The 24,732-nt window shown below is 39.1% G+C and overlaps 1 protein-coding gene, 1 long non-coding RNA gene and 1 pseudogene across 3 annotated transcripts; all 3 read left to right on the top strand.

Annotated features, from left to right (window-relative positions):
• Positions 1–172: 172 nt before the first annotated feature.
• Positions 173–1,613, top strand: LOC113658088 (annotated as a pseudogene).
• A 1,512-nt stretch (positions 1,614–3,125) lies between these two features.
• Positions 3,126–8,413, top strand: ognb (osteoglycin, paralog b). Of its 2 annotated transcripts, XM_027170269.2 has the most exons (7): positions 3,126–3,310; positions 4,105–4,211; positions 4,668–4,749; positions 4,841–5,002; positions 5,318–5,520; positions 5,617–5,709; positions 7,558–8,413. In XM_027170269.2, exons 2-7 carry the CDS (start codon positions 4,122–4,124, stop codon positions 7,726–7,728), a joined length of 801 nt encoding a protein of 266 aa, XP_027026070.1. In that variant the 5' UTR covers positions 3,126–3,310; positions 4,105–4,121; the 3' UTR covers positions 7,729–8,413. The 2 variants fall into 2 exon arrangements, with proteins under 2 accessions (XP_027026070.1, XP_027026069.1); XM_027170268.2 differs by lacking the exon at positions 3,126–3,310 and having other exon boundaries at positions 3,980–4,211.
• Positions 8,414–17,604: 9,191 nt separating this feature from the next.
• LOC113658087 lies at positions 17,605–18,804 on the top strand. Its single transcript, XR_003444316.2, has 3 exons — positions 17,605–17,761; positions 17,850–17,986; positions 18,446–18,804. It is a non-coding gene; the product is annotated as an uncharacterized LOC113658087 (long non-coding RNA).
• The last annotated feature ends 5,928 nt before the right edge of the window (positions 18,805–24,732 follow it).

The raw sequence follows: 24,732 nt of genomic DNA, 5'->3' as shown, positions 1-24,732 counted from the left end.
TTAGAAACACATGCACACAAACCCCAGAGACTCAGTGCAAGCAGTAAATCGTTTATTGTCTAGAGACAATTAGACAGTTTGTTATATTTTTGTATTTAATACATCATAGCAGACAACATGTATCCCTAATACACTATATCTGTAAATATACGCATATATATACACTGACACCAAAATTAAATTGTACAGCATTTAACATCTATTCTGAATTTTCTTCCAGTCTGTAATAAAGAACAGGGGATGTGATCATTCACGCTATAGCAGTCATGTGTAATTTTTGTTTATATCTGTGGGTTTGTCTTTTACTCGGTTTATAGTTCATTAGTGTTAAATGCTGAATTTAAATTTAAATTACATTTAAATGAAAACACTGTGTGACGTCACTTGAATGACTTTGATGACGTTTCAGCGTATTCGGATGGAACCTTTGTGACAGCCAGAGAGTTTAAGTTAGAAAGAGCAGGAAATTTGTCCGCACTTGCTTCAATGTCAGAGCTGACAATTACACTGTAATCACAGATTATTTGGATATAAGTCGCTTCAAATCCTTCTTTGTTTCGTATATAAAATATTTCATAAGGTAACTTTTTCATCCTGAACAGTAAAAGACGTATTTCCCTACTGTGGCTTTAATCCGTCGCCTTTCTAATCCATCGGTCTTTTTACAGGTGTTGCTGTTCGGCAAACATGAGAACAGAAGTCTCTACAGCTGCTAATTTTGTTAGCAGTCTGGTCAGGATGACTGGCCTTCTTACTGAAGATCAACTTAATCACTTAAACTTTTCCCTGCAGAAGACGCTACTTGGTACGAGGAGTTTCAATATTCATTACAGCCTGTTTTTTCCTTCTAGTCATTCACATTTCTACAGATAGTTTAATCAGACATGTATTGACTAGATAAATACATTGAGTTATACTTTTATACTATAAAATTGGTTACTGGGCTTTCTAAAGTTCTACATTGCTCTGAAAGGGAAACAAATTTAAACCAAAACAGAACAAAGCGGGAATTTTGAATCTGCTGTAGGCCTTGCATACAAGTACAACTTCGAATAACTTAAACTAGTTTTTAAAAAATTGATCATTACTACAGCCATAATTCACTTAATCTAATGCCGGATTCTAGACCTGGGTGGTAGTAGAGTGAGTAGTGCTTGTAGGCTGCTTGTGGGTGGTGAAGGCGGTGTGACAGAAAATAGAAAATACTATTGTTGATCCTTTCTTATCTTGCTTTACCTTTTTTCTTTCAGAGTACTACGAGCAACACTGGTTTCCCCAAGACCCTTGCAGAGGGTCAGGCTACAGATGCTTGCGCATCAACCACAAAATGGACCCTTTGATAGGCAAAGCTGCCAGGGCCGTTGGCATTACACAGGAGGAAATTTTTTCCCTGATCCATGTGAGCTAACACTGTGGGTGGACCCGAATGAAGTGTCGTTTCGTATTGGTGAAAATGGATCCAGATGTGTACTTTGAGTCCTTATCACCTGCTATACCTCCCAACACTGTAAAAGTTCAAGAACAATCAATTCTTCAGAGTTCATAAATATGATTAAGTATTTTCCACTTGATTTTTATTTCGATGCTTCCATTGGTTTCGCACAACATATAAAATCCATAACTACTCATAAATGAAAGCGTTGGTGTTTTTTTGTAGCAATTGTTGTCAGATATCTTATTCAGGGGCTGTGACACAAATCTGTACAGTTGCTCAATCATTTTAACATACAAAAGATAGATCACTTTAGACAATGCAAAATTTACAGAATTCATAGTTTACATATATATCACAGCTATTCTAAGAATATCATTCAATATAAAAGATTTTGGATGTTGATACGAACCCCATTTTCAAAAGTGCTTGTAAGAGAAGGGGGCAAGTAACATAAAAGGACACGCGAGTCAAAAGGACAGTTTTAGCTGTTTATTAATTCTGTTGCACTCATGCGTCACAGGAAACTATATGTTACAACAGAAACCATTCACGACCACAAACATTTAACAAACAAACACACAGAACAACCAGGAAGAGAAATGACAAATTAAGCCAAAAAGACACAGAGCTAAAGACAGTGGCAGTAGCAGCTTGGCGACTGGAGTTCTGATGGGAACAGCACAAAATCGGCACCCTCCATTCGCACGTCTACTCCCCTTTTATCTCCACCTGGAGAGTCAATAATGAATGTGCCACAGGTGTACAGGGTCGGAGCTTACCCTCGGAAAAGGTGAAGAGACCAATACAAAGAAACAGCACACCACACTAAAATAATAATAATAATAATAATAATAATAATAATAATAATAATAATAATAATAATACAAAGGCTTAGGCCATAACAATGTCCATTTTTAAAAGGTTAATCTGTTAAAGGTTACAGAGATGTAATAGTAATTAACGAGTGCTGTTGATTTTCTTCTTTTGTGACTCAACATTCTGTAACATCTGTGGGAGAATGACCTATTTTCCCCAGCTGGAGGTTTTGGCAGTTGCACAAGAATTAGAAAAGGAGCTTGAGATGGAGTCAGATCCTCCTCTATGAAACACAACATATGGATTTAAGACCAGTTTATGATAATTCAGTTAGTTCACTGACAGTTATATGCTGATTGGCTGTCAGAGCAAATGACGTTTTGGAAGTTGTATGTATTTTGTTCTTTTTGCAATTAGTATATGTATCATAATAGTGAAATGAAATGTTTCACTGTTGTAATGATTATCATAAATTATGTGTTTTCATAGGTGTTAAAGCATTTCATTTGAAATTCTTTGACATAATCCTAGATTAAGAATTGTTTTTTTTATTTTTTACTATGTAGCTGCTTAACCTACTGTGGGGTGTTGACTGAGAGGTGCATTGAGATGAGACCTGAGTCTGCCAGGCTTCCCTTTAATAACTTTTACATCTGTCCAGGAGATCACAGTTCCCATGATGCAGGTACTGCAAGGGAAAAATACCTGGACCATAAGTTCTTTTCCTCCTTTGCAGTTCTCTGAGTCTGGGACAGCGAGTATCTTTTGTCAGTTGTTACTTTTTCAATTTCCTGGATCCTCCCATGTGGTTATGTAACAGGACTCAGGGGCAGAAAAAGGAAGAACCATTTCAAAGCCCATTTGACTAGATGTTGTTCTTGAATGTATTTTTCTCTTACCATTTAATATTTTACAACTAAATTAATTGTTATCAAAAAACAAACAAACAAACAAAAAAAAACTGTTTAATGTGCTAAGTCTAACAGATACTTGGATTCTGCAGCTTCAAAGGACCAGCACAGGACAGAAGGGGATGGCATCTCAGCTCAGTTTTGAATTGTAGGCTTTCTCCATCAGCATTGTGTTGTGAGAAATTATGTTATTCACTGTTTATTAATAGTATATCATGTTTTCTTTTCATCTTTAAGCACAAGACATTAATTCCTTCTCAGTCTAGTCAGTGACATTTACTGGAAAATCAAGCACTATTGGGTAATGGAACAGAGTTTTTAGTCACATACTGTCTTGCCATTAGTTTATTACTGCCAATGTACAAAATCTGAACAGAAACTATTTTCTAGGCTGCAGTGTTCACATTATTTAGAGTCCTGATTTAACAGATGAATTTATTTTATTTGCTCTCTGTGAAAATGTTTTTCCTTCCCTCTCAAACTTTTCTCTCCGTAATGACAAACAATGGGCTTTCATTTCAGCTGCATTGCTGGATAATCTGTGGCTAAAACCCCCACATTAACAGATAAATCAGTCTCTTGTAGTTTCCTCAGACGATCTAGCATTTGCTTCATGCATACCAAAACCATTATAAGATAATACAAAAGAAAAAAATTAATAACTTGCATATTCTACTATAATGGTGCAACTAAGTTCATACAGACGTTTGAGAAGTACATGTTTGTGGAGACCTTTAACTGACATTTCATCGAACAGCACACAGTGAGTTAAAGGCTGTCTCAGTAGTTCATAGGCAGGGCCTCAACAAAATGACTTTAAAGGCTCTCATTTCAGACACCGTACACTCATTGTCTCTCTCAGTACTACTTCTGAACTGTAGATTATGGACCTAAGGATGTTATTTTTCTCCTTTCTGCTTCCACTATGGATGTTATGTGCAGCAGCACAAAATGATCAAATGGATCTTCAAGAAAATGGTTTTCTGAGAGTGGATTTAGATGAGTGGCAGTCAGAAGATAGCATTTTCATGGAGGTAAAGAAAAAAAAGGTAAGAAGCCTAATAAAGTGATAACTGATCTAACTGATTCTGGGACAGGAATTATTTAACAGTGCATGCTGACTATATGCTAGCATGTTTGTGAAAAATTACTTGCAGATTTTGCTTTAGAAGAAAAATATTTTTTAATGCAGTGTTTTATATCATTTAACCATTTTCCTCAATTCATACTCAAGAAAAAACCTTCTGTGCTTCATAAATAAAAGTGCAGCATACCAGATATCAAATATCTAAGCAATGGTATGCAGGAGACAGCAGCGCAACCCACGTCCATTCTGGGATGAACATTCTGTTTGCACAAGCAATTCAACAAACTGCAACTGAACTGGAAACTGGAAAGGACACATTTTAGAAGCATTAAGGTGCTTAATGAATGATATTTAAACCAATCTTTATTTTTCCTTACTTCTTTCTTTCCTCTTAATTTTTGGTTGGCCCTCATCCAAGGAAAAGATCATTGCAGCCCCAGACTATGAAACAGTTGATAATGCAGGTGATGAAGGTTCAGCAGTAGAGAAAAAAGAAGCAGGTGATTGTTTAATTTATATATAAACACATGCATTAATGTTACTATTTAAGTTAGAAAAGTATTTAAGATAAAGACAATGATTTCCCCATAGATCTTCCCACTTGCTTGCTGTGTGTATGCTTGTCTGGATCTGTGTATTGTGAAGATGTCAGCCCAGATATGAAATCAGTGCCGGCCCTGCCAAAGGAAACCACATACCTTTATGCACGCTTCAATAAAATCTCCAAAATCACCAACAAGGATTTTGCTGTTGGTAAGAAAAATTATACAGAGAGTGGCTAAAGTAAATGCTATGTGTAATATCTGGCCCTGAGTTAGTGTAGTCAGAATAAAGGCAACATCTGAAGCCAGTACACAGCTCTTGGAAAGGAAAGAGTTTTGAGCTATTAAAGCATGCGGCCTAAAGCATTCAGTCTTTAGCCAAATATTTCATTCACTCCTTATGTGTTGCAATTAGTCGCTGCACCACTCTGACAGAACTTTGGAAGACAGCATATTTTAAGATATGATATTTTAAATTACACAATGGATTTTTTTAAAAAATGTTTTCTATGTGTATTTTTTATAGGCACATTGAAAAGGATTGATCTGACCGGCAATCTAATTTCGGAAATAGAGGATGGAGCCTTCTCTAAACTGGACCAACTGGAGGAACTAACACTGGCTGGGAACCAACTAACTAAGTTACCAATGCTGCCTCAGCAACTGATCTCACTCAATGCCAATCACAATAGACTCAAAACAAAAGGCATCAGATCAAGTGTTTTAAAGGTACTGAACACATCATAATGTGTGCCAGTAGTTCACATGAAAAGAACATCTATTTGATGTTATTTAAATTTTTAACATACATATTTTCAATTTCAGAAACTCAAAAAGTTGGCATACCTTTACCTTGGTGACAATGAATTGGAGGCCATTCCACCACTTCCTGAGAGTCTGCATGTTGTGCATCTCCATGTTTGTTTATTATTCATTACTTAAACATACATAATCATGCCTAGTCAGTGCTTGGCAGTAATATAATTGTTATAATAATATTCAATATTTATAATATACATACATACATGTTTTCTTGTCATCAATATAGAGTTGTTTCAAATGATTCTAGTAATTCTAGTGATTCTAGTTGTAAATACCTAATAAGCAATCCCAAGGCAATAGTGGCCAAAAAAAAAAAAAAAAAAAAAAAAACTACATTTTTTTTTAGATTAACAGGGTGTCTAAATGACTACAGGGCATCTAAATGAGCCCAACAAATATCCTTGATCAAATTGACAAAGCACATTGTTATTTTTTTATTCTTTGAAGCATAAAGTACTTGACAAATGATGTACAGTCCCTTGCACAAATATTTACCCTTTTAAACTTTTCCAAAGATTTTCTTGTAATGTCACAACTCTGAAGTGAAATGGGACTATAAGGCATGAATATTCACAAAATTGTCATAATACTGTGGGGAAAATAAACATAGTTGGCAAATTAGTTACAGATATGTATTTATGCCAATATCTGTGAAAGCTCTGAATTAGTTCTAGTGCAAATAAGTACTTCTGTGTGGATTAAAACTCATGGGATCTCAATATATATATATTTGGCCAGATTATATTAATGCTTGATCTGATGGCTTTTGCAACTGTGCAACCTAGTGCAAACAGGGCAGGACAAGACAAAACAAACAAGACAGTGCAGGAAAAAACACAGTGAAGACAAATTGTAACATCATGTGATGAGGATGCTTAATAATTTGCAGGGACTGTGAAATTGGTCTGTGCTGATATAAAGTTGGATTGAGTCAAATACAAGGCAATCCTAGAAGAAATTATGTTCCAGTCTACAAGAAACTCTGAGCCTGGGGCAAAGTTAACCATCCAACAGGACAGCAACCCTAAGCATTCTGCAAAAGCTACACTGTAGTGTAGAGAACCTGAAAGTGTTAGAATAGTCTAGTCAAAGTAAGTACCCTTCAATCCCATTAAGATTTTCTGGCAAGACTTGAAAATTGCTCTTCACAATAGTCTCTATCTAGTCAAAGGCAAACAAATATCATGATCCAGATATGCAAAGACTGAAGACCTTGCAGCTGCATCTGAATCCAGTGCTGGTGCTACCAAGTATTGAGCTTATCAACAATTTCACATTTATGTAATTCCGTATGTTAATGTACTCCATTTCAGTTCCAGATTGTAATAGTATGTAGATAAGTTCAGGGTAGGTGAAAACATATACAGTACGAACACTGTATATTACAGCTGAAACTCTGGCTTGCACTACAACAGGGATATCCAAACTTATCTGTAAAGGGTTGGCATTGGACTGGGTTTTCATTTTAACCACACAGAAGCCACACCTGGGTCTATTGAAGGCTAAGATCAACAGATTACACAGGTGGCATAAGATGTGGCTCCTGCTTGGCTGGAATAAAAAACCGGCATCCACAAAATCCCTTTGCAGATAAGATGGGACACTGCTGCACTACAATTATATAAACATAGGGCCAAAATAATGGTAAGGTGTGCAACAGTGAGTGGCACAGTATCGACAGTAACTCTGAGATGCTACATATTACATCTGCACGAACCAGACAGTTACGATGTCAAGCGGAATAAAAACCAGTAAAAATCCATTTATTAATTAATCAGTGAAACAAATAATTACTTAAAAAAAACTTAAAAAATGGTGCCTAACTTTATGGTTATTCATTAAATTGTATTTTTCTATCATTTCCATGGGTTGAAAAATATCAAGAATCAGACAATCAAGCTTTTGCCGAAAAAGAAAATAATTGTATTTTGTTTCTCCATGCAGAATAACAATATAACCATCCTGACAGATGAAACGTTCTGCAAGGGCAACGACACACACTACATCAGGTACAGCATGCAGGAGGTGCGACTGGATGGGAACCCAATTATACTTGCCCAGCATCCAAACAGCTTCATCTGTCTGAGATCTCTTCCAATCGGCCTCTACAAGTAAGCAGAGGATGTGTCAGTGGAGGGACTGTAGAGAAATCCTCTGTAGTCTGACTGGCACCTGGGGCTAATATCACAACATTCAGTTATTATTCCAAGCTCCCTTAGTATCTGCAAAAGGCTTTCAAAGCTTTGCCTTGTCAAGGGTTTGCTTTGCAATTAGGTAGTAGCAATGTCTTATACCTCAAACTACTGTACTAAGTAGTATAAAAAAAAGTATACCATCTGTGGAATATGTATCAGACAATATTTTAAAAGCATGTGATGCATGAAAAAATAAAACTGTAAAAAAAATAGCACAAGTAAAAAATAACGCATGGAAAGATACAATGCCTGTAAAGACAAAATGTTATTTTCATGAATTTGCTATAATGAATGACAAATCTAATATTGTTAAAATGATTATTACAAGTGAGATGTTCTAATAATCAGATCTTTTAACTGTTAATACATACATGTTGAAAAAAAACCCTTTTGCTCCTTTGGGTTTTCTAGATCTCTTTACCCTCATTTGGGGAAAGAGGCACTGTACATTTTACATAAAGAGTCAATGTTAAATCTATTTAGCAATGGACTTCTCATCTCATTTTTCTCATTGGGTGCTTGCTTAGCTCAAATGAACATATTTAAAGAAGTGAAAAATGTTTATTTTGGTTCTGATTCAGGAAGTACAATCATCCAATCCTCAATTTTTGTTGGTTTTCCCTCTCAGAGTACTTTCTCCTGTAGACATCATCTGAAATGGGCAAAAAGTGAAACATTTTATCAGTTCTGGTTACCAATACGGGGAAAACTAAGATGATTTTTAGAGCAAATGTAGAGCAAATTGGACTGCATATTAAAAAAAATGGAGCATTTTAAACAAATGATAGGAGTTATGTGCTTTTTTAAATTAGCTTACTTACTGCAGCCTGTTGCTCTATACAATTTGTCAGACTCTCTTGGCCCAACGATCAAAAGTATAATTTATAGGTGTACATTTACATAACTTTTGTCATTAACTCATGTTGTGAAACCTCTTTAATGAGGTAAGGGTTGTGGTGCATTTCTAGATCCTATGCTGGGAATGCTAGAAGCAAAGCAGGAATACACCCTGGATAGGACTTCAATTACAGGACACCATGCACACACTCTTATTCTTTGGGAATTTATTTGCAGTTATATAGAGATGTTTTAGAAATTTTAAAAACACTGCATCACCAGGATGGATCACACCCACACCATCACTGCTATGCTGAGAATTATTCACTACCCAAATAATAGCTTCTAAAAAACAAACAAAGAAGCAAAAACACTGGTGCACATAGAAGAGGGTTATAATAACTGATAGACTACAGTCAGTAATTGTATCACAACAAAATGCACATGCATATAAAATCTAACGTTAGAGGTTTGTTAGATGTAACCTTTAATTTTATATGGTCAAGTACCAATAAGGAAACATAGTATATATTATTTTGCAACATGATTGATTAAAAGAAGTCTGCATGTTTGAGGATCCTATAGTGGGATACAGCTTGTGGATTAAACTTCTAACCTTTTTTCAATACATGGAATGACCTTATTTAAGAAAGAAAAAACAAAACCAAAAAAGTTTTCAGAATGTACACAACACTTTGGTTGAAAACTGTTATCATCACAATGAAATATAAGTATCTTAATTAACTTATAGCATTGGCATCAGCAGTTTTTCTACTTTGTAAGCAAGCATGCAGAAAGTTCAGTGGTACAGTACTCCACTGTACTCTCATTGGCTCGCTTGCTCACGTGGTGGACCCGAGTGTTCCAGTGTTCCACTTGTTTGGATACCCCTTCTAGCGGTAATAGTTTTATTGCCAAATTGGACATTGTTGATGCCTGGCATCTAAGACATCCCTTAGAGAAAAATTACACATTCCTATTAAAAATGACACATTTTTCTCTTGTAGACATATTCCAGAATTGACTACACCTTTGTTTCACCTCAGTTAAATTGCTTAATCACATCTGCAGCCATTCTTCCTATTATTATCTCAGATCACACTTCTGTGATGTATACTTCTGAGGCTTGCACGGAATCCTGGCAAATACACACATAAATAGTGCTTCAATACAACGTTACTTCAGAACTCAGAGTTCCTGAAGCAATTGAATGCCAATCTCAAAACTTTCTTGGAAATTACTCTACAATCAACATCATAACCCCAGGTACTTTGGGAAACCAAATGCTTTATTAGCAGGGGAATGTATTTCATTTGCTTCTCATATGAAGGTGTCCAGAAAATACAGAATTGCACAGTTAGAAAATGAAATTCAGCTATTAGAATCAGATCAAAAGTGCCAGTTCTCTGATCAAAAACAGGCATCTCTCCACCTTGAGATTTGAATTGAACAACTTAAAAGCTAAAGCAAAATTTTCAATCCACCATACTGGAGTGACTTACTATAGCCAAAGTGAAAGCACAAGTAGGCTTCTAGCTGCTAAAATAAGGCAAAATTAATAATTTTCCATTATTAATGCAACTGAAGCCTGCAGTATCTATTACTTATGATGCAGAGGAAATTAATGATACCTTCAGACTATTTTTTCCCATATCTATAAAGCTGAATCATTCTTTGACCCGAATGTTCTCAAATCATATCTTTTAAAACTTAATCTACCCTCCATGTCTATTGAAGAAACAGAGTTTCTTGATACGCCTCCCATTATTACAGAACTGAAAGATGCACTGAACTCAATGAAAAGAGGTAAATCTCCTGGACTTGATGGTTTTCCTCCAGAGCTGTTTCTGGAACTATGGGATAGTATTGGACCACTTTTTCTCAATTCAATCTCCTCTTAAGTGTGATAGTTATAGACTGATATCTTTAATCACAGAACTAAAGCTTTTTGTTTGTTTGTTTGTTTTTTATTCCTTTGTTTGTTTTTGTCTTGTGATTGGTTCTCGTTCACTATATGTACTCTGTTTTGTTCACTTCTCCGTTGTGAGTCGTTGTTCAGTGTTTAGTATGTTGTCTGTTTATGTCTCTGTTCCTGTTCCGCTCAGTGCTCTGATCTGTTTTGCCTGCTTGTTCATTGTTTGTTTCCTATTTTTGCGTATTAAAATAGTAACTGCACATGGATCCGCATTCGCCTGTGTCAATCCGTGACAGATCTGACAACATACTAACGACTCACAACCGGGAAGTGAACAAAACAGAGTACATATAGTGAACGAGAACTAATCACAAGACAGAGACAGACAAGGACTAAGACAAAACACCCGGGGAAGAGATTGAATGCAATTAAATGTCCGTGGTAACAAATAGGTGGGCGGGGTCAACAATTAACATCAGCGAATGACAACAGACAGACACAAGGGAAAACAGACAGACTCGTTACACCCATAGTTGTACAAGAAGGACAGCATAAAATTTAAACATACATATTACTGTATTTTTACCAATAACAACCAATAAAAAATAACATATTCACTGGAAAGAGTATTTTCGATGGTCGGTTTGAACAAAACCTGAATACGAAACATCTTGTCTCTGGACGGGACATTGTCCTCAATCATGACCCTAAAAATGGCTGGGCTTGAGCTTAACTTTTTTTAGCAACATTACAAATGATAAAGGAGTACAAAAAGGCAACAAACACTATACAATAAACAACACCAGTCATAATCTCTCTCTCTCTCTCTCTCTCTCTCTCTCTCTCTCTCTCTCTCACACACACACACACACACACACACACACACACACACACACACACACAAATTAATGAATGGAAATTGAACAAATACTGATTTGAGTATGATTGAGCTCCATGGGGCTATTAGCAATCTGCACAATGTTCATCCCAACGGACTTCTTCGCCGGAGATTTCAATCATCTAAATTTCATCAGTATGTGACTTTGCAACAAGAGGGGAAAACACGCTGGATCTTGTTTACGCAAACATTCCCGGTGCGTGTCGTGTGAAGCCCAGCCCCCACTTCAGCTACTCAGACCACATCTCTGTTATGCTAATTCAAGCATACAGACCACTCTTCAGGACTGCTTTGTGTGCACTGACTGGAACATCTGCAGGGAGGATGTAACCAACAGTGACTCTGTAAGACTTGGAGGAGTACACGGCATCAGTGACCAGCTACACTGGCAAGTGCATTGATGACGTGACCGTCTCTAAGACCATCACCACACGCTCCAAACAGAAGCCGTGGGTGACTGCTAAAGTGCGTGCGCTGCTAAAGAATACAGACCTTGCCTTAAGTACAGGGGACAGGGCGACCCTGAGAACAGCAAGGGCCAAACTGTCCCGAGCCATTAGAGAAGCAAAGCGCACAGAAACCCAGACAATCCATGCCCACTTCCAGGGCATACAGGCCATCACGAACTACAAGACAGCTTCACCTGCTTGTAATAGAGATGCCTCCTCCCAGATGAGCTGAATGACTTCTATTCAAGGTTTGTTGTTCCTATGTGCCTCAAGACAACCACCATCATCCCTGTCCCAAAGAAGTCTACAGTGTTTTGCCTCAATGACTGGGGATATAGTCTTGGAGAAAGGAGATGTTGTGCTCAGGAATTAGTGGCACTTGGCAGAAGTTACTGAGTCTTTTGCTGACACAGATGGTCTGGTGAGAAGTGTAAAAATACACATTGGAGACAGAAAACTGGAAAAAAAAAAGGTAAACATGTGAACAAGCCATTAGTAGGTTCTGTTGTTTGAGCTTCTTTACATACTGGATGCTTTGAGTTAAGCAGTTTATAGTGAAATGTTTAGTGAAATTATTTGTGACTAAAGCTGATGATTGTAGTCACTCTTGGTATGGTGGAAGTGTAAATAACCCTCAGTTATTTGATCAGTTCAAGTTTTTTATGCTCTTCTAATATTACTTTTACTCTAGTTTAAATTAGTTATGTGTTTATTTGATTTAGAAAGTGCACAACATCTATGCATCTGAAATGGATCCTTTACTTGCAGCCCTTTACTTGCAGTCCTTTGTGAGGCACATGCTCTCACAATGTGGAAGTGTGATGATGTGAGGTTGTGAAATTGTGGAGTTAAAGGAAGAAAAAATAAACTCAAAGAGCTATACAGGAACATCAGTTGAGGAGTCAATCAATTTAACTAGACTGCTACAATGTGGGTTTCAGGTTTAATTCAGTTTATAGTTGTTTAGTGTTCAATGTTGATTTAAATGAAAACACTGGCTACGTCTTAATAAGTGTCACTTACTTTGAATTACTTTGTTGATGTTTCAGAGAATACCTAATATTAGGAACTTTTGTGACAACCAGGGGGTTCACATTTGGAAGAGCCGGTACATTGCCCACAATCTCAGAGCTGACAATTAGACTATACTCACATCTATTTGGATATAAGTCGCTTCAAATCCTTCTTTGCTTCATAAATAAGATATTTCTTCAGGTAACTCTTTTATCCTGAACAGTAAAAGGCGCATTTCCTGACTGTGGCTCTAATCCATCAGCATCTAATCCATCTGTCTTTTTACAGGTATTGCTGTTCATTTTCTGTATTTGACCTGTTCATCAGTATTAAAGCTGGGCGAAAACATGAGACAGAAGTCTCTACAGCTGCTAATTTTGTTACTAGTAGGGTCAGGATGTCTGGGTTAGGGTTATCGTCACCTCCTGTGATGACCTGTCGTGGTGCCAGTGCTCTTTAGCTTTTGTAACACATCAACAGACTGACTTTACAATCCAACAGCCATTTCCTGTGCTATACTATTTAGATGTTTCCACCCTTTTGCAGTTTGAGAGGTAGGAAGTGGAATGAAATCTCTGGTATAAGCAGTTGGCAAGTTTATAAGAGTTTGAGAGGAAAACCACTGAGTCCACTAAGTCCACTGAGTCTTTCTCTTTGAATAATGGAATCAACATTACCGGCTCTAGACTTTCCGATACTGTATCTCTTCATATATTTCTTTGTACAAAAAGTGTTGCTGCTTTGAGTATCCAATAAAGCATACACCAAAATTTCTTTTTCAGGAGTTATGGTCGAAATCCACACAGGAACTATCATGGATGTGCTCCCACCATCATCTCTGTCTACACCGCAAGAAACGGAAGAAGTTTTTTCTTCAGATTGAATAGCATGAGGGGATGTGTCTGGTGCAGCAAAAGAACGGTCATCATGAAGTGGTGTTGGATGACGTTTCTTGCAAATGCCTCAAATAGCCTTACTCTTGCAGTCTTTCAAATTATGTCCTCTCCTTAGACAGCCAAAGCAGAGGTTGTTATCAAATATTATCTTTAATTGGCTTATTGACAAACATCTGAAATTTGTGGATGGAATGACTTTCTCCACATCACAGACATTGAACTGGGTTTTAGTGTGAGGTTGAGACATTTACTTTTCTAGATTCATTTTATTCCTTTGAGTTGTTTTTAGCAACACAGTTTGACTTCATCACTACACAGAATTTATCCGATGCTTTCACATTTGTGATGAACACATTGGCCTTTTCATGCTCTGCATCTCTGATGTCACAGGGTTGCATGCTACTTCAGCTTTTTGTGCCACAAAACAGCAATCTCTGAGCTTAGGGTATTCCTCTGTTACTCTTAACTGCCTTGTGACATGGCAAATCCTCCGAGGGGTTACTCAATGAGGGAGTTTTTTTTTTTTTTAGCATTCTCTGATTCTCTTCACAGTCATTTAACACCTGAAGCCCTTTGATTTATGGCATAGCATTGTTGCAAGCCGTCAGAAAAATCACAGAATTGTCTCAATTTAACTGACTCCCCAAAACCAATCTTTGGCCAGTTATTCAGTTTTTCTCAAAATGACCACTGAAATCCAAAGGGATGACTATATCTAGAATTCAATGTCTCCCATGCCTGTTCATAGGCCTAATTATCCTTTCTGAAGAAGCTTCCTTTCAATACATATTATGCTTTGCCACTTATATATTTCTGTAGGTAGAACAATCTTTCAATTGAATTTGTGCATCATGCATCAATTAATGCTTTGAAACTTGAACATCACAAGAATTTAAGTGGGTCTCCTGAGAAGACTGATGTTTGGTTACTGGAAGTCTGGTGAGAACCATTGTGTCATGCAAGGCTTGTGCTAATGATGTGTAGCAATTAGTATGGTTTGTACATTGTCAATGTTCAGAAATGTCTGTTCATTTTTATTTCTTTAGGAGGAACAAGAGGACAATTGGTTTTTTTGCACCGGTAGCCTCTTCCATCTTAATTTCAGCCTGTTTTGCTGCGAACTGTGCTGCACACTCTCTCTCTCGATGCTTAGCTGTTCTTACATAGAATTTTAATGGTTAATTTGCACAGTAGTTTTCGATTTTGAACTCCTGAATATTGAATGGGCATACTCTTTATCCAACACCATATGAATTCTGGCATTTTCTGCCTTAGCGTCAAATCAGCTTCAGAGGACCAGTACAGTACAGAAGCAGTTGGCATCTCAGCTCAGTTTCCAATTGCAGGCTTTCAACATCAGCATTGTGTTGTGAGAAATTATGTTACTTACTGTTTATTAATAGTATATCAAGTGTTCTTTTCATCTTTAAGCACAAGATATTAATTCCTTCTCGGTCTATTCAGTGACATTTACTGGAAATTCAAGCACTATTGGGTAATGAAACAGAATCTTTGTCACGTACTGTCTGGCCATTAGTTTTATTAGTTCAAAATTTAGCCTAGGCTTCAGTGTTCACATCATTTATAGATATAATAGTCCGGATATAATAGTAATGTCCTGATGAACTCAAGATCTTTTATTTCCACTAACTGAGTGCTGCTTAGTCACCAGATATTTTTTTGTAACAATTTATTTCCTTTAAAAAACAAACTATATAAAAACTGTAAAAAATAGCACAAGTAAAAATTAGCACATGGAAATACACAATGCCTTTAAAAGACAAAATTTTCATTTCGTGGATTTGTAAAAATGTATTAAAATGTGACAATGTAAAAATGTAAAAATGATTACTACAATGCTCTAATAATCAGATCTTTGAATTGTTAATAAAAAGGTGTTGAAAAAATAAAACTTTGCTCCTTTGGCTTTTCTAGGTCTGTTACCCTCATTTGTGGAAAGATAGGGTTAGGGTTAGGGTTAGGGTTATTTTGAGTCTGAATCGGGAAGTACTATTATAGTGCACTTTCTCTTGCAGACATTATCTGAGGAAAAAAGAAACATTTTATCAGTCCTCGTTACCAATACTGGGGAAAACTAAGATGATTTTAACCCTGTAAAGCATGACATTTGAAATAATTAAGAGAAAATTCTATTTTTTGGAAACCGAAGTTTTTACTGGGTCTTTATACAGAATAAAAAAAGAAGCAATTTTGATATAATTCATAAATTATAAATGTGATTTTTTTTATTGTATCAAGTTTGATTCAAAATATCAGGCATTTATGACAATTTACTGACCACAACAATGTAAATTTAAAAAAAAAAATGAAAATGAAATGAAATACAATGATGACTGAGGTAAATTACCTTATATACCTGCTGTATCATATTTGATAAACATATATTCAACACCATTTTATGATGACATTCATATAATTATTCATTCATTCATTACTCAATAAAGTATATAATCATATTAAAAATTCAGTATTAACATATATGCTATTTTTACCACAACTTTTTCAAAATGAGCAAAGATGTCCCTGCAAAAAACTAGCAAGTAAGTCCATGAAGGCAGCCGTATTGGAAAAGACTGCAGGGCTTGGGTAAGTCCACTAGGGGGCAGAAGACAAGTATAAGATTGTATTCAACAAGTTTTTGAGGAAAGTATTGATAATGCAGGTGTTCCAGAGGGTTAAGACCAAATGTGGAGCAAATTTGCTTGGATATTAAATACATAAAGCTATTAAGCATGAAGGATATTAAATAATGTGCATTTTGTCCCCCAACAAAATCCTTTCTAGGTTCTTTTACTATGGTACATAAGTATATTATACAAGTATATTTTTTAATCAGGTTACTAATTGCTAGAAACAAAGCAGGTCCCAACAAAATTCTTCCTAGGTTGCTGAGGTTTATAGGTTAAGTGCGCAAAAAGTGTACAAAATGCACATTTGTGCTTTGTTAGACATAACCTTTCATTTTATATGGTCAAGTGCTAATAAGGAAAGACAGTAAAAGTTAAGGACAGGAAAAGAATGAAAGAGACGTCTAATTTGACACAAGAATTTAATATATTTTGTAAAAATACCGATATGCATGCATTCAGCATTGTAATGTTGCACATACGGCAAATCATTTGTAGAATTATTATCTAGACTGAATTTATGAATTATTATTTTGCTACATGATTAGTTAAAAGCTACATGATTAGATTAAACTTTTTTTTTTAACCTTTTTTCAATACATGGAAGAGCTTATTTAAGAAATAAAAATAAGATTGAATAAAACACTAAATTTAGTTGATAACTGTTATCAATAGTATTTTCCATTTTCCTCTCATTATTGAGTTTGGTCACATAACAAACAATGAAATTAGTAATTCACTTTTTGCACAGTTTGGAGTGTTGTGGAGTGTTGTCTCGATAGAGACGTCAGTAAGACAGTTTATTGTAGTGTATTTTGTAGTTAATACATCATAGCAGACAACATGCTTCCCTAATACACTTTATTAATATTTAGATCAGAAATGGGGACGTCTGCATAGGCTAATGATATAGGAACAATTGTTTTGTCGTTTGTTAATAATACACTGTCCGAAACTGTAATAAAGAACAGTGGATGTGATCATTCACGCTATAGCAGTCATGTGTGATTTTTGTTTACGTATGTGGGTTTATACACTCGGTTCATAGTTAATTAGTGTTAGATGCGTTCATTTCAATTTAAATGAAAACACTGTGTGACGTCACTTGAATGACTTTGATGACGTTTCAGCGTATTCGGATGGAACCTTTGTGACAGCCAGAGAGTTTAAATTAGAAAGAGCAGGAAATCTGTCCGCACTTGCTTCAATGTCAGAGCTGACAATTACACTGTAATCACAGATTATTTGGATATAAGTCGCTTCAAATCCTTCTTTGTATATTATATATTTCATCAGGTAACTTTTTCATCCCGAACAGTAAAAGACGTATTTCCCTACTGTGGCTTTAATCCGTCGCCTTTCTAATCCATCGGTCTTTTTACAGGTGTTGCTGTTCGGCAAACATGAGAACAGAAGTCTCTACAGCTGCTAATTTTGTTAGCAGTCTGGTCAGGATGACTGGCCTTCTTACTGAAGATCAACTTAATCACTTAAACTTTTCCCTGCAGAAGACGCTACTTGGTACGAGGAGTTTCAATATTCATTACAGCCTGTTTTTTCCTTCTAGTCATTCACATTTCTACAGATAGTTTTATCAGACATATATTGACTAGATAAATACATTGAATTATACTTTTATACTATAAAATTAGTTATAGTTACTGGGCTTTCTAAAATTCTACATTGTGCCTGCTCTGAAAGGGAAACAAATTTAAACCAAAACAGAACAAAGCGGGAATTTTTAATCTGCTGTAGGCCTTGCATATACAAGTACATCTTGGTATAACTAAAACTATAGGTTTTTAAAAATTTGATCAATACTACAGCCATAATTCACTTAGTCTAGTACCTGATTCTAGACCTGGGTGGTAGTAGAGTAAGTAGTGCTTGTAAGCTGCTTGTGGGTGGTGAAGGCAGCATGACAGAAAATAGAAAATAGTATTGAGGATCCTTTCTTATCTTGCTTTACCTTTCTTAAAGAGTACTACGAGCAACACTGGTTTCCCAAAGACCCTTGCAGAGGGTCAGGCTACAGATGCTTGCGCATCAACCACAAAATGGACCCTTTGATAGGCAAAGCTGCCAGGGCCGTTGGCATTACACAGGAGGAAATCTTTTCCCTGCTTCCATGTGAGCTAACACTGTGGGTGGACCCGAATGAAGTGTCATATCGGATTGGTGAAAATGGATCCAGTTGTGTTCTTTATGCGTCCTGATCACCTGCCATATCTTACAACACTGCAAACATTCAAGAAGCCAGCTGTAAGGGAAATCTATGCCCTGAACAATCAATTCTTCAGAGTTCTTCAATATGATGAAGTATTTTCCACGTTATTCTAATGAAAAAAACAACCATTTTTTTGTTAATAATACTGTTTTTAAAACTTCTCATGAATTAAAGCGTTGGTGTTTTCTTTTTTTTGTAGCAATTCCAGTAGTCAAATATCTTATTCAGGAGATGTGACACAAATATGTACAGTTGCTCAATCATTTTAACATTGTTAATAGTGAATTGGGGTTAAGCCTGACTACTTGGTATGTTACAAATTGGGCTACATTACACTCCTTAATATACTTTTGTCAGCTTCACTCTTACTAGTTCCCACTCTGTCACCTTTTTAAAGGTCATTAGTTTATCGCAAGTGAAATTTGATAATGAATGCCCTGGCAGTGTAAGGGGTCATCATTCAACATCAGCACACTGAAATGTAGTAGCTTAGTGGTTAAGGTGTTGGATTACCAATCAGAAGGTTGTAAATTCGTATCCCATATCCAGCAAGCTACCACTTTAACCCTTAATTGAAGTGAAATTTGATAATGAATGCCCTGGCAGTCTAAGGGATCATCATTCGTGTGCCAGTATTTCACATGACAAGATTATCTATTTGATGTTGTTTTAATTTGTAAAATAAGTATTTTTAATTCCAGAAATTTCATACCTTTACTTTTTTTTGACAAAGAATTGGAGGCCATTCCACGACTTCCAGAGTGCCTGCATGTTGTGCAGCTCCATGTCTTTTCATTATTCATTACTTAAACATATATAATCATGCCTAGTCAGCACTTGGCCGTAATATTGTAATAGTTATAATAGTTAATATTTATAATATATGTACATCTGTTTTCTGGTCATGAATATTATTCAGTAGTTTCAAAAAATTCTAGGGTGTAAATACCTAATAAGCAATCCCAAGTTTACAGTGGCAAAAAAATAAATAAAAAAATCTAAATAAGCCTTAGCAATATCCATGTACAAATTGATACAGCGCACTTTTATTTTTTATTCCTTAAAAGATATTATTTTTTATTTAATTTTTTAAAAAATATATTTTTTAAATATAGTATAATAACTTTTGATTGATTGCATTCATTCTGTTTACTTTTAGTACTTAGGAGTGTGAGAATCTGATGATGTTTTGGGTGATATTAAGATGAATTATGAAATGCAATACACTTGCTGTATCATATTTGATACACATATATTCAACATTACGATAACATTCTGTACAAATATCAATTTATTATTAGTTGCTTCAATGTATGTAACCTAGCAATAAATATATGCTATTTTTACCATAACTTTTTCAAATATCTAAGCAATGGTATGCAGGAGACAACAGTGCAACCCATGTCCATGCCACGTCCATGCTGTTGCACAAGCAATTCAACAAACCGGAACTGAACTGGAAATTGGAAAGGACACATTTAACAAGCATTAAAGAACACAGTACATTATATAAACCAATCTTTATTTTTCCTTCTTCTTTCTTTACTCTTAAATGTTTGTTTGGCCCTCATCCAAGGAAAAGGTCATTGCAGCCCCAGACTATGACACAGTGATAATGCAGGTGATGAAGGCCCTGTAATATCTGGCCCTGAATTAGTGTACTCAGAATAATGAATGATACTATCTTAAAGGCAACATCTGAAGCCAGCACACAGCTCTTGCAAATGAAAAAGTTTTGACCTATTAAAGCATGCTTCTTAAAGCATAAAGTCAGATGTTTCATTCACTTCTTATGTTCTGCAATTAGTCACTGCGCCACTCTGACAGAACTTTGTAAAAAAAAAAAAGCATATTTTAATATATGATATTTTACGTTAAACAATAATTTGAGTTCTTTTTCTAACTTTGCTTGGTGTTTCACAATGGGAATCGCTTTGGGCGTGACCAACTACGGAAGCTCTTATCACACCACGTCTGTCTTTGACAGACAGGTCGACCTGCGACCAGTCTCCGCCACAGTCTTTATCAGCCAGGTCGACCCCTGTCTACTTCATTCGCGCTTTCTTCCCGTGGGAGACTGCAGCAAGCTCTCTCAGCGCATCCCGACTTGCCGATCTCGCTTAACTGTTCATTAGACGGGCCGTTATTAGACTCCGTTGCCGAACGTGACATCAGTAGAGGGATTGCGGTGAGTGACAACCCTACATCTGGAATAGCATCCGCGTCATGGCGAGCTATTCTTACCTCCTGCTGCGTGTTTAGTTACAGCGGTAGGGAGCATCTAATTTGCTTCGGTCTACACCTCAAGGCGGACCTGCTGGAGATTTTAATCCAAAGTCTAATAGGCTAATAGGCTGTTCTCATGTGTTGTGACGAGTCTTTGGACTGCGCTATGTCGACGGCAATTACCCCCGCCAAAGGGCATGAGTCGAAGACTAGGGAGGCTGTATCCCGTCCGTGTCCATCATCATGTGGAGCTACCATCTCGGGCAGGGACCCTCATCCTATGTGCATTGTGTGTATGGGCCCGAAGCACGCTCAGACGTCGCTAGCGGACCCGCAGACATGCGCTCACTGTGCGTCATTGCCGGTGAAAATCTTGGAAAGGAAGCTGAAAGTGTCGGTGACTAACCAGCAGGACCCTTGCCTGTCTGAAGCTGCCTCGACAGATATGGCCCATCCGCCATGAGCTAGCAAGAGCTGGACGGACATGATAGAAGCCGAGTCCCCGGACATGCCTCCGCAGTTCGATGGCCTGCTCATGCATGTGGATGATGAACTGGGGGACGAGGACGCAGATGGCGATGCTAACTCTGACCTCCTCGATCTAGGCATGGACGACGAAGAGGAGGAAGACAATTCCCCCTTCCCAGTTCAACAGTCTAGACCGCCTAGCGCGACCGATTCGGCACCCCCTGCTGACAGCAGCCTGCACGAAGTGTGCAAACGGGCCACGAGGAAGCTGGGCCTGGCCTGGCCAGCCGCAAAGCTGCTGAGGGTGCCGTGAGAGACCTCTATGATGGGAAAAGGCTGTCGCCGACCCATTCGGCAGCGAGACAGCTCTTGCCTGCCGTGCCTGCGTGCATGAAAGAGCTGTCTCGATATTGGTCTAGCCCCTTTAAGAGTAAGCTCCCCACCAAGGGACACTCGATGTTGGAGATTCAGGGCATGGAGGAGCTGGGGTTGGCTAGACCCCCAGCAGTGGAGCCTTCGGTGGCATATCACCTCCACCCGAATCGACCATCTGTTTCCTCCTCATCGCAGTTTTCACTACCGAGCAAGACGGACCGTTTGACCGCTGCGACAGAGGATGCACAAGTACGCGGGCAGTCCGTATGTTCGCTGAATGCTGTGACTTTACTGTCGGCATATCAAGCGGAGATTTTGGAGGAGATGGGGCGGCAGTTGGACTCAGGTGTACCGAACCCGGCACTCTGGGACGAAATCTGTGTTGTGAACGACCTGATTTTGCGCTCCTCACGCGGTGCGGTTCAGGGCTGCGGCCACGTCATGGGCCTGGCCGTGTCAGGTGAGAGAGCGCTGTGGTTAAACCTGTCAGGCCTGGGCTACACTCAGAAGGCGGAGGTGATGGATGCCCCTTACGACCCGACTAAGGGCTTATTCGGGCCCGCTCTCGAGAAAATGAGAGAAACCAGCACCCTCAGGAAACAGGAGGATGAGGCTTTTCACCTCTGTTTGCCATGCAAGCAGGCGGCGCGACAACCTTCTCAGCCGACGCGGCAGGGCTTCGCAGCAGCCGCAGCATCGAGAGGGAGGCCGATGACCGTGAGAGCTGTGAGACCTGCTCACAGTGGACAGGTCGGTCAGCGACCGCGTCTGGATGGCTCCGGACCTTGGGGAAAGCATTCTTTTGCGGCCGCGGCGGCTAGGAACCGTCCGCCCCACCCCGAGGAAAGGAAGAAGAAGCGTGCGACCTGAAGCACAGTTTTTCCCCGGTCCTTCTCTCTCCGCCGGCAAAGAGAAGAAGGCGGGAGTTCAGCCCTTCTGTTCTGAGTTTGTTAGGGGCTCATTATGTTCGCTCTCCTCCAGTTCAGCGAAGAGAGGGAGGTCAGAGTCATGTGCAGTGTCACCAAGCACTCACATACACAGGGGAATTGACATTAAAACATGCATTATTGCAGCCAAGCCACGGGCTGAGGGCGATATGCTCCCCAAGTTCAAGACACATGACAATAAATGTTGCACTATTGCAGCCAGGCAAACAGCCGAGGGCGATATGTTTAAAAAATCTCGGAAAATGCAAAGACATGAAAGGCGCTCCCCCAGTCCCACCGCTGGAGGCAGTGCTCACTTCCCCGTCAGTGGGAGCCCGCTCGGCGCATGTGATGACGTCATCACTGCGCGACGATGGCAGGGCGGAAGTGTACGGGGGCCTTCTCTCGCCCCGCGTAGCCAGCTGGTCCGCATGCGTGGTTCACCCGTGGGTTTTAGCAACAGTTTCACGGGGATACAGGCTCCAATTTGCCATGAAACCGCCTTGTTTCAACGGGCTGATCATGTCGGTGGCCGAGGGAGAATCGGCTCGTGTGTTGACGGCCGAAATCGAAACCCTCCTGCACAAGCAGGCAATCAGAGTGGTACACGGGGGGAGAGCCGTCAGGGCTTCTATTCCCGTTATTTCGTAGTTCCAAAGAAGGGCGGCGCAGCCCTCCATCCCATTTTGGATCTACGTGTATTAAACAGGCACCTCAGAAAGTATTCATTCAAGATGCTGACACACAAGGTGCTGTGTCGATCGATTTGTCCGGGCGATTGGTTTGTGACGATAGATCTGGCGGACGCGTATTTTCACATAGATATTTATCCCTCTCACAGGAAATTCCTCAGGTTTGCATACCAGGGCACAGCATACGAATTTCAAACTATACCATTCGGGCTGTTGTTAGCTCCGAGGGTTTTTACCAAATGTGTGGAGGCAGCCCTGTTCCCGTTGAGGGACAAGGGCATAAGGATATTGTCTTACATAGACGATTATCTGATATGCTCGTCGTCAAGGGGGCAAGCCATAAAAGATGCAGAAATTGTCCTGAATCACCTCAGAAACCTGGGTTTCAGGATAAATATGATGAAGAGCCGGCTGGTGCCCTCTCAACATACAGAGTATTTAGGGCTCAACTTGGACTCCCTGTCGTATCACGTCACATTGACGGAGGAGAGAGTAGCGTCTTTCACACAATGTCTCGCTCGTTTTCAGAGGGGACGAGTGGTCCCGTACAAGCTGTGCTTACGAATGCTGGGGCTTATGGCTTCGGTGGTCGCGGTGGTGCGTTTGGGGCTACTCAAAATGAGGGATTTTCAGCGCTGGATCGCGCGCTTGCGTCTGTGCTCTCGCCGGCATCTCAGCCGACCGGTGAGAGTCAATCATGCGTGCGTTGAAGCGCTCAGACACTGGAAAGCCCCTGTGACGCTCAGATCAGGGATTCCCTTGGGGGCGGTGTCATCGAGAGTAACTATGACAACGGACGCGTCCTTAAAGGGTTGGGGAGCAACCCTAATGGGCAGGGCTGTGAACGGCGCGTGGCCGCGACAGCTGATGCACAAACATATAAATTATTTGAAGCTATTGGCGGTGTGGCTGGCACTGAAACATTTTCTGAGTTTCCTCAGTGGTCGGCATGTTTTAGTGAAAACAGACAACACCACAGTGGTTGCTTAAATCAACCGTCAGGGGGGCACACGCTCCCTTCGGCTGCATCGGTTGGCGACAAAGCTGATCATGTGGAGCGACACACAGCTTCTGTCTCTCCGGGCGACTCACGTTCCGGAGATCTTGAACAGAGGGGCAGACGTACTGTCCAGGGGAAATCCCCTTTACGGGGAGTGGAAACTCCATCCTCAGGTGGTGAGCCAGGTGTGGCAGAGGTATGGTCAGGCTGCCGTCGATCTCTTCGCCTCGCAAGAAAACGCTCATTGCCCTCTGTATTTCTCTCTAGTGGACGAAAATGCACTTTTGGGTGTGGATGCTCTGGCCCATCGGTGGCCGGACGTGCTTCTGTATGCATTTCCCCCTCTGAGCTTA

Source organism: Tachysurus fulvidraco, chromosome 23 (assembly GCF_022655615.1).
Source record: "Tachysurus fulvidraco isolate hzauxx_2018 chromosome 23, HZAU_PFXX_2.0, whole genome shotgun sequence".
Classification (NCBI taxonomy): domain Eukaryota; kingdom Metazoa; phylum Chordata; class Actinopteri; order Siluriformes; family Bagridae; genus Tachysurus; species Tachysurus fulvidraco.
This window is presented reverse-complemented; position numbering and strand designations above follow the sequence as displayed.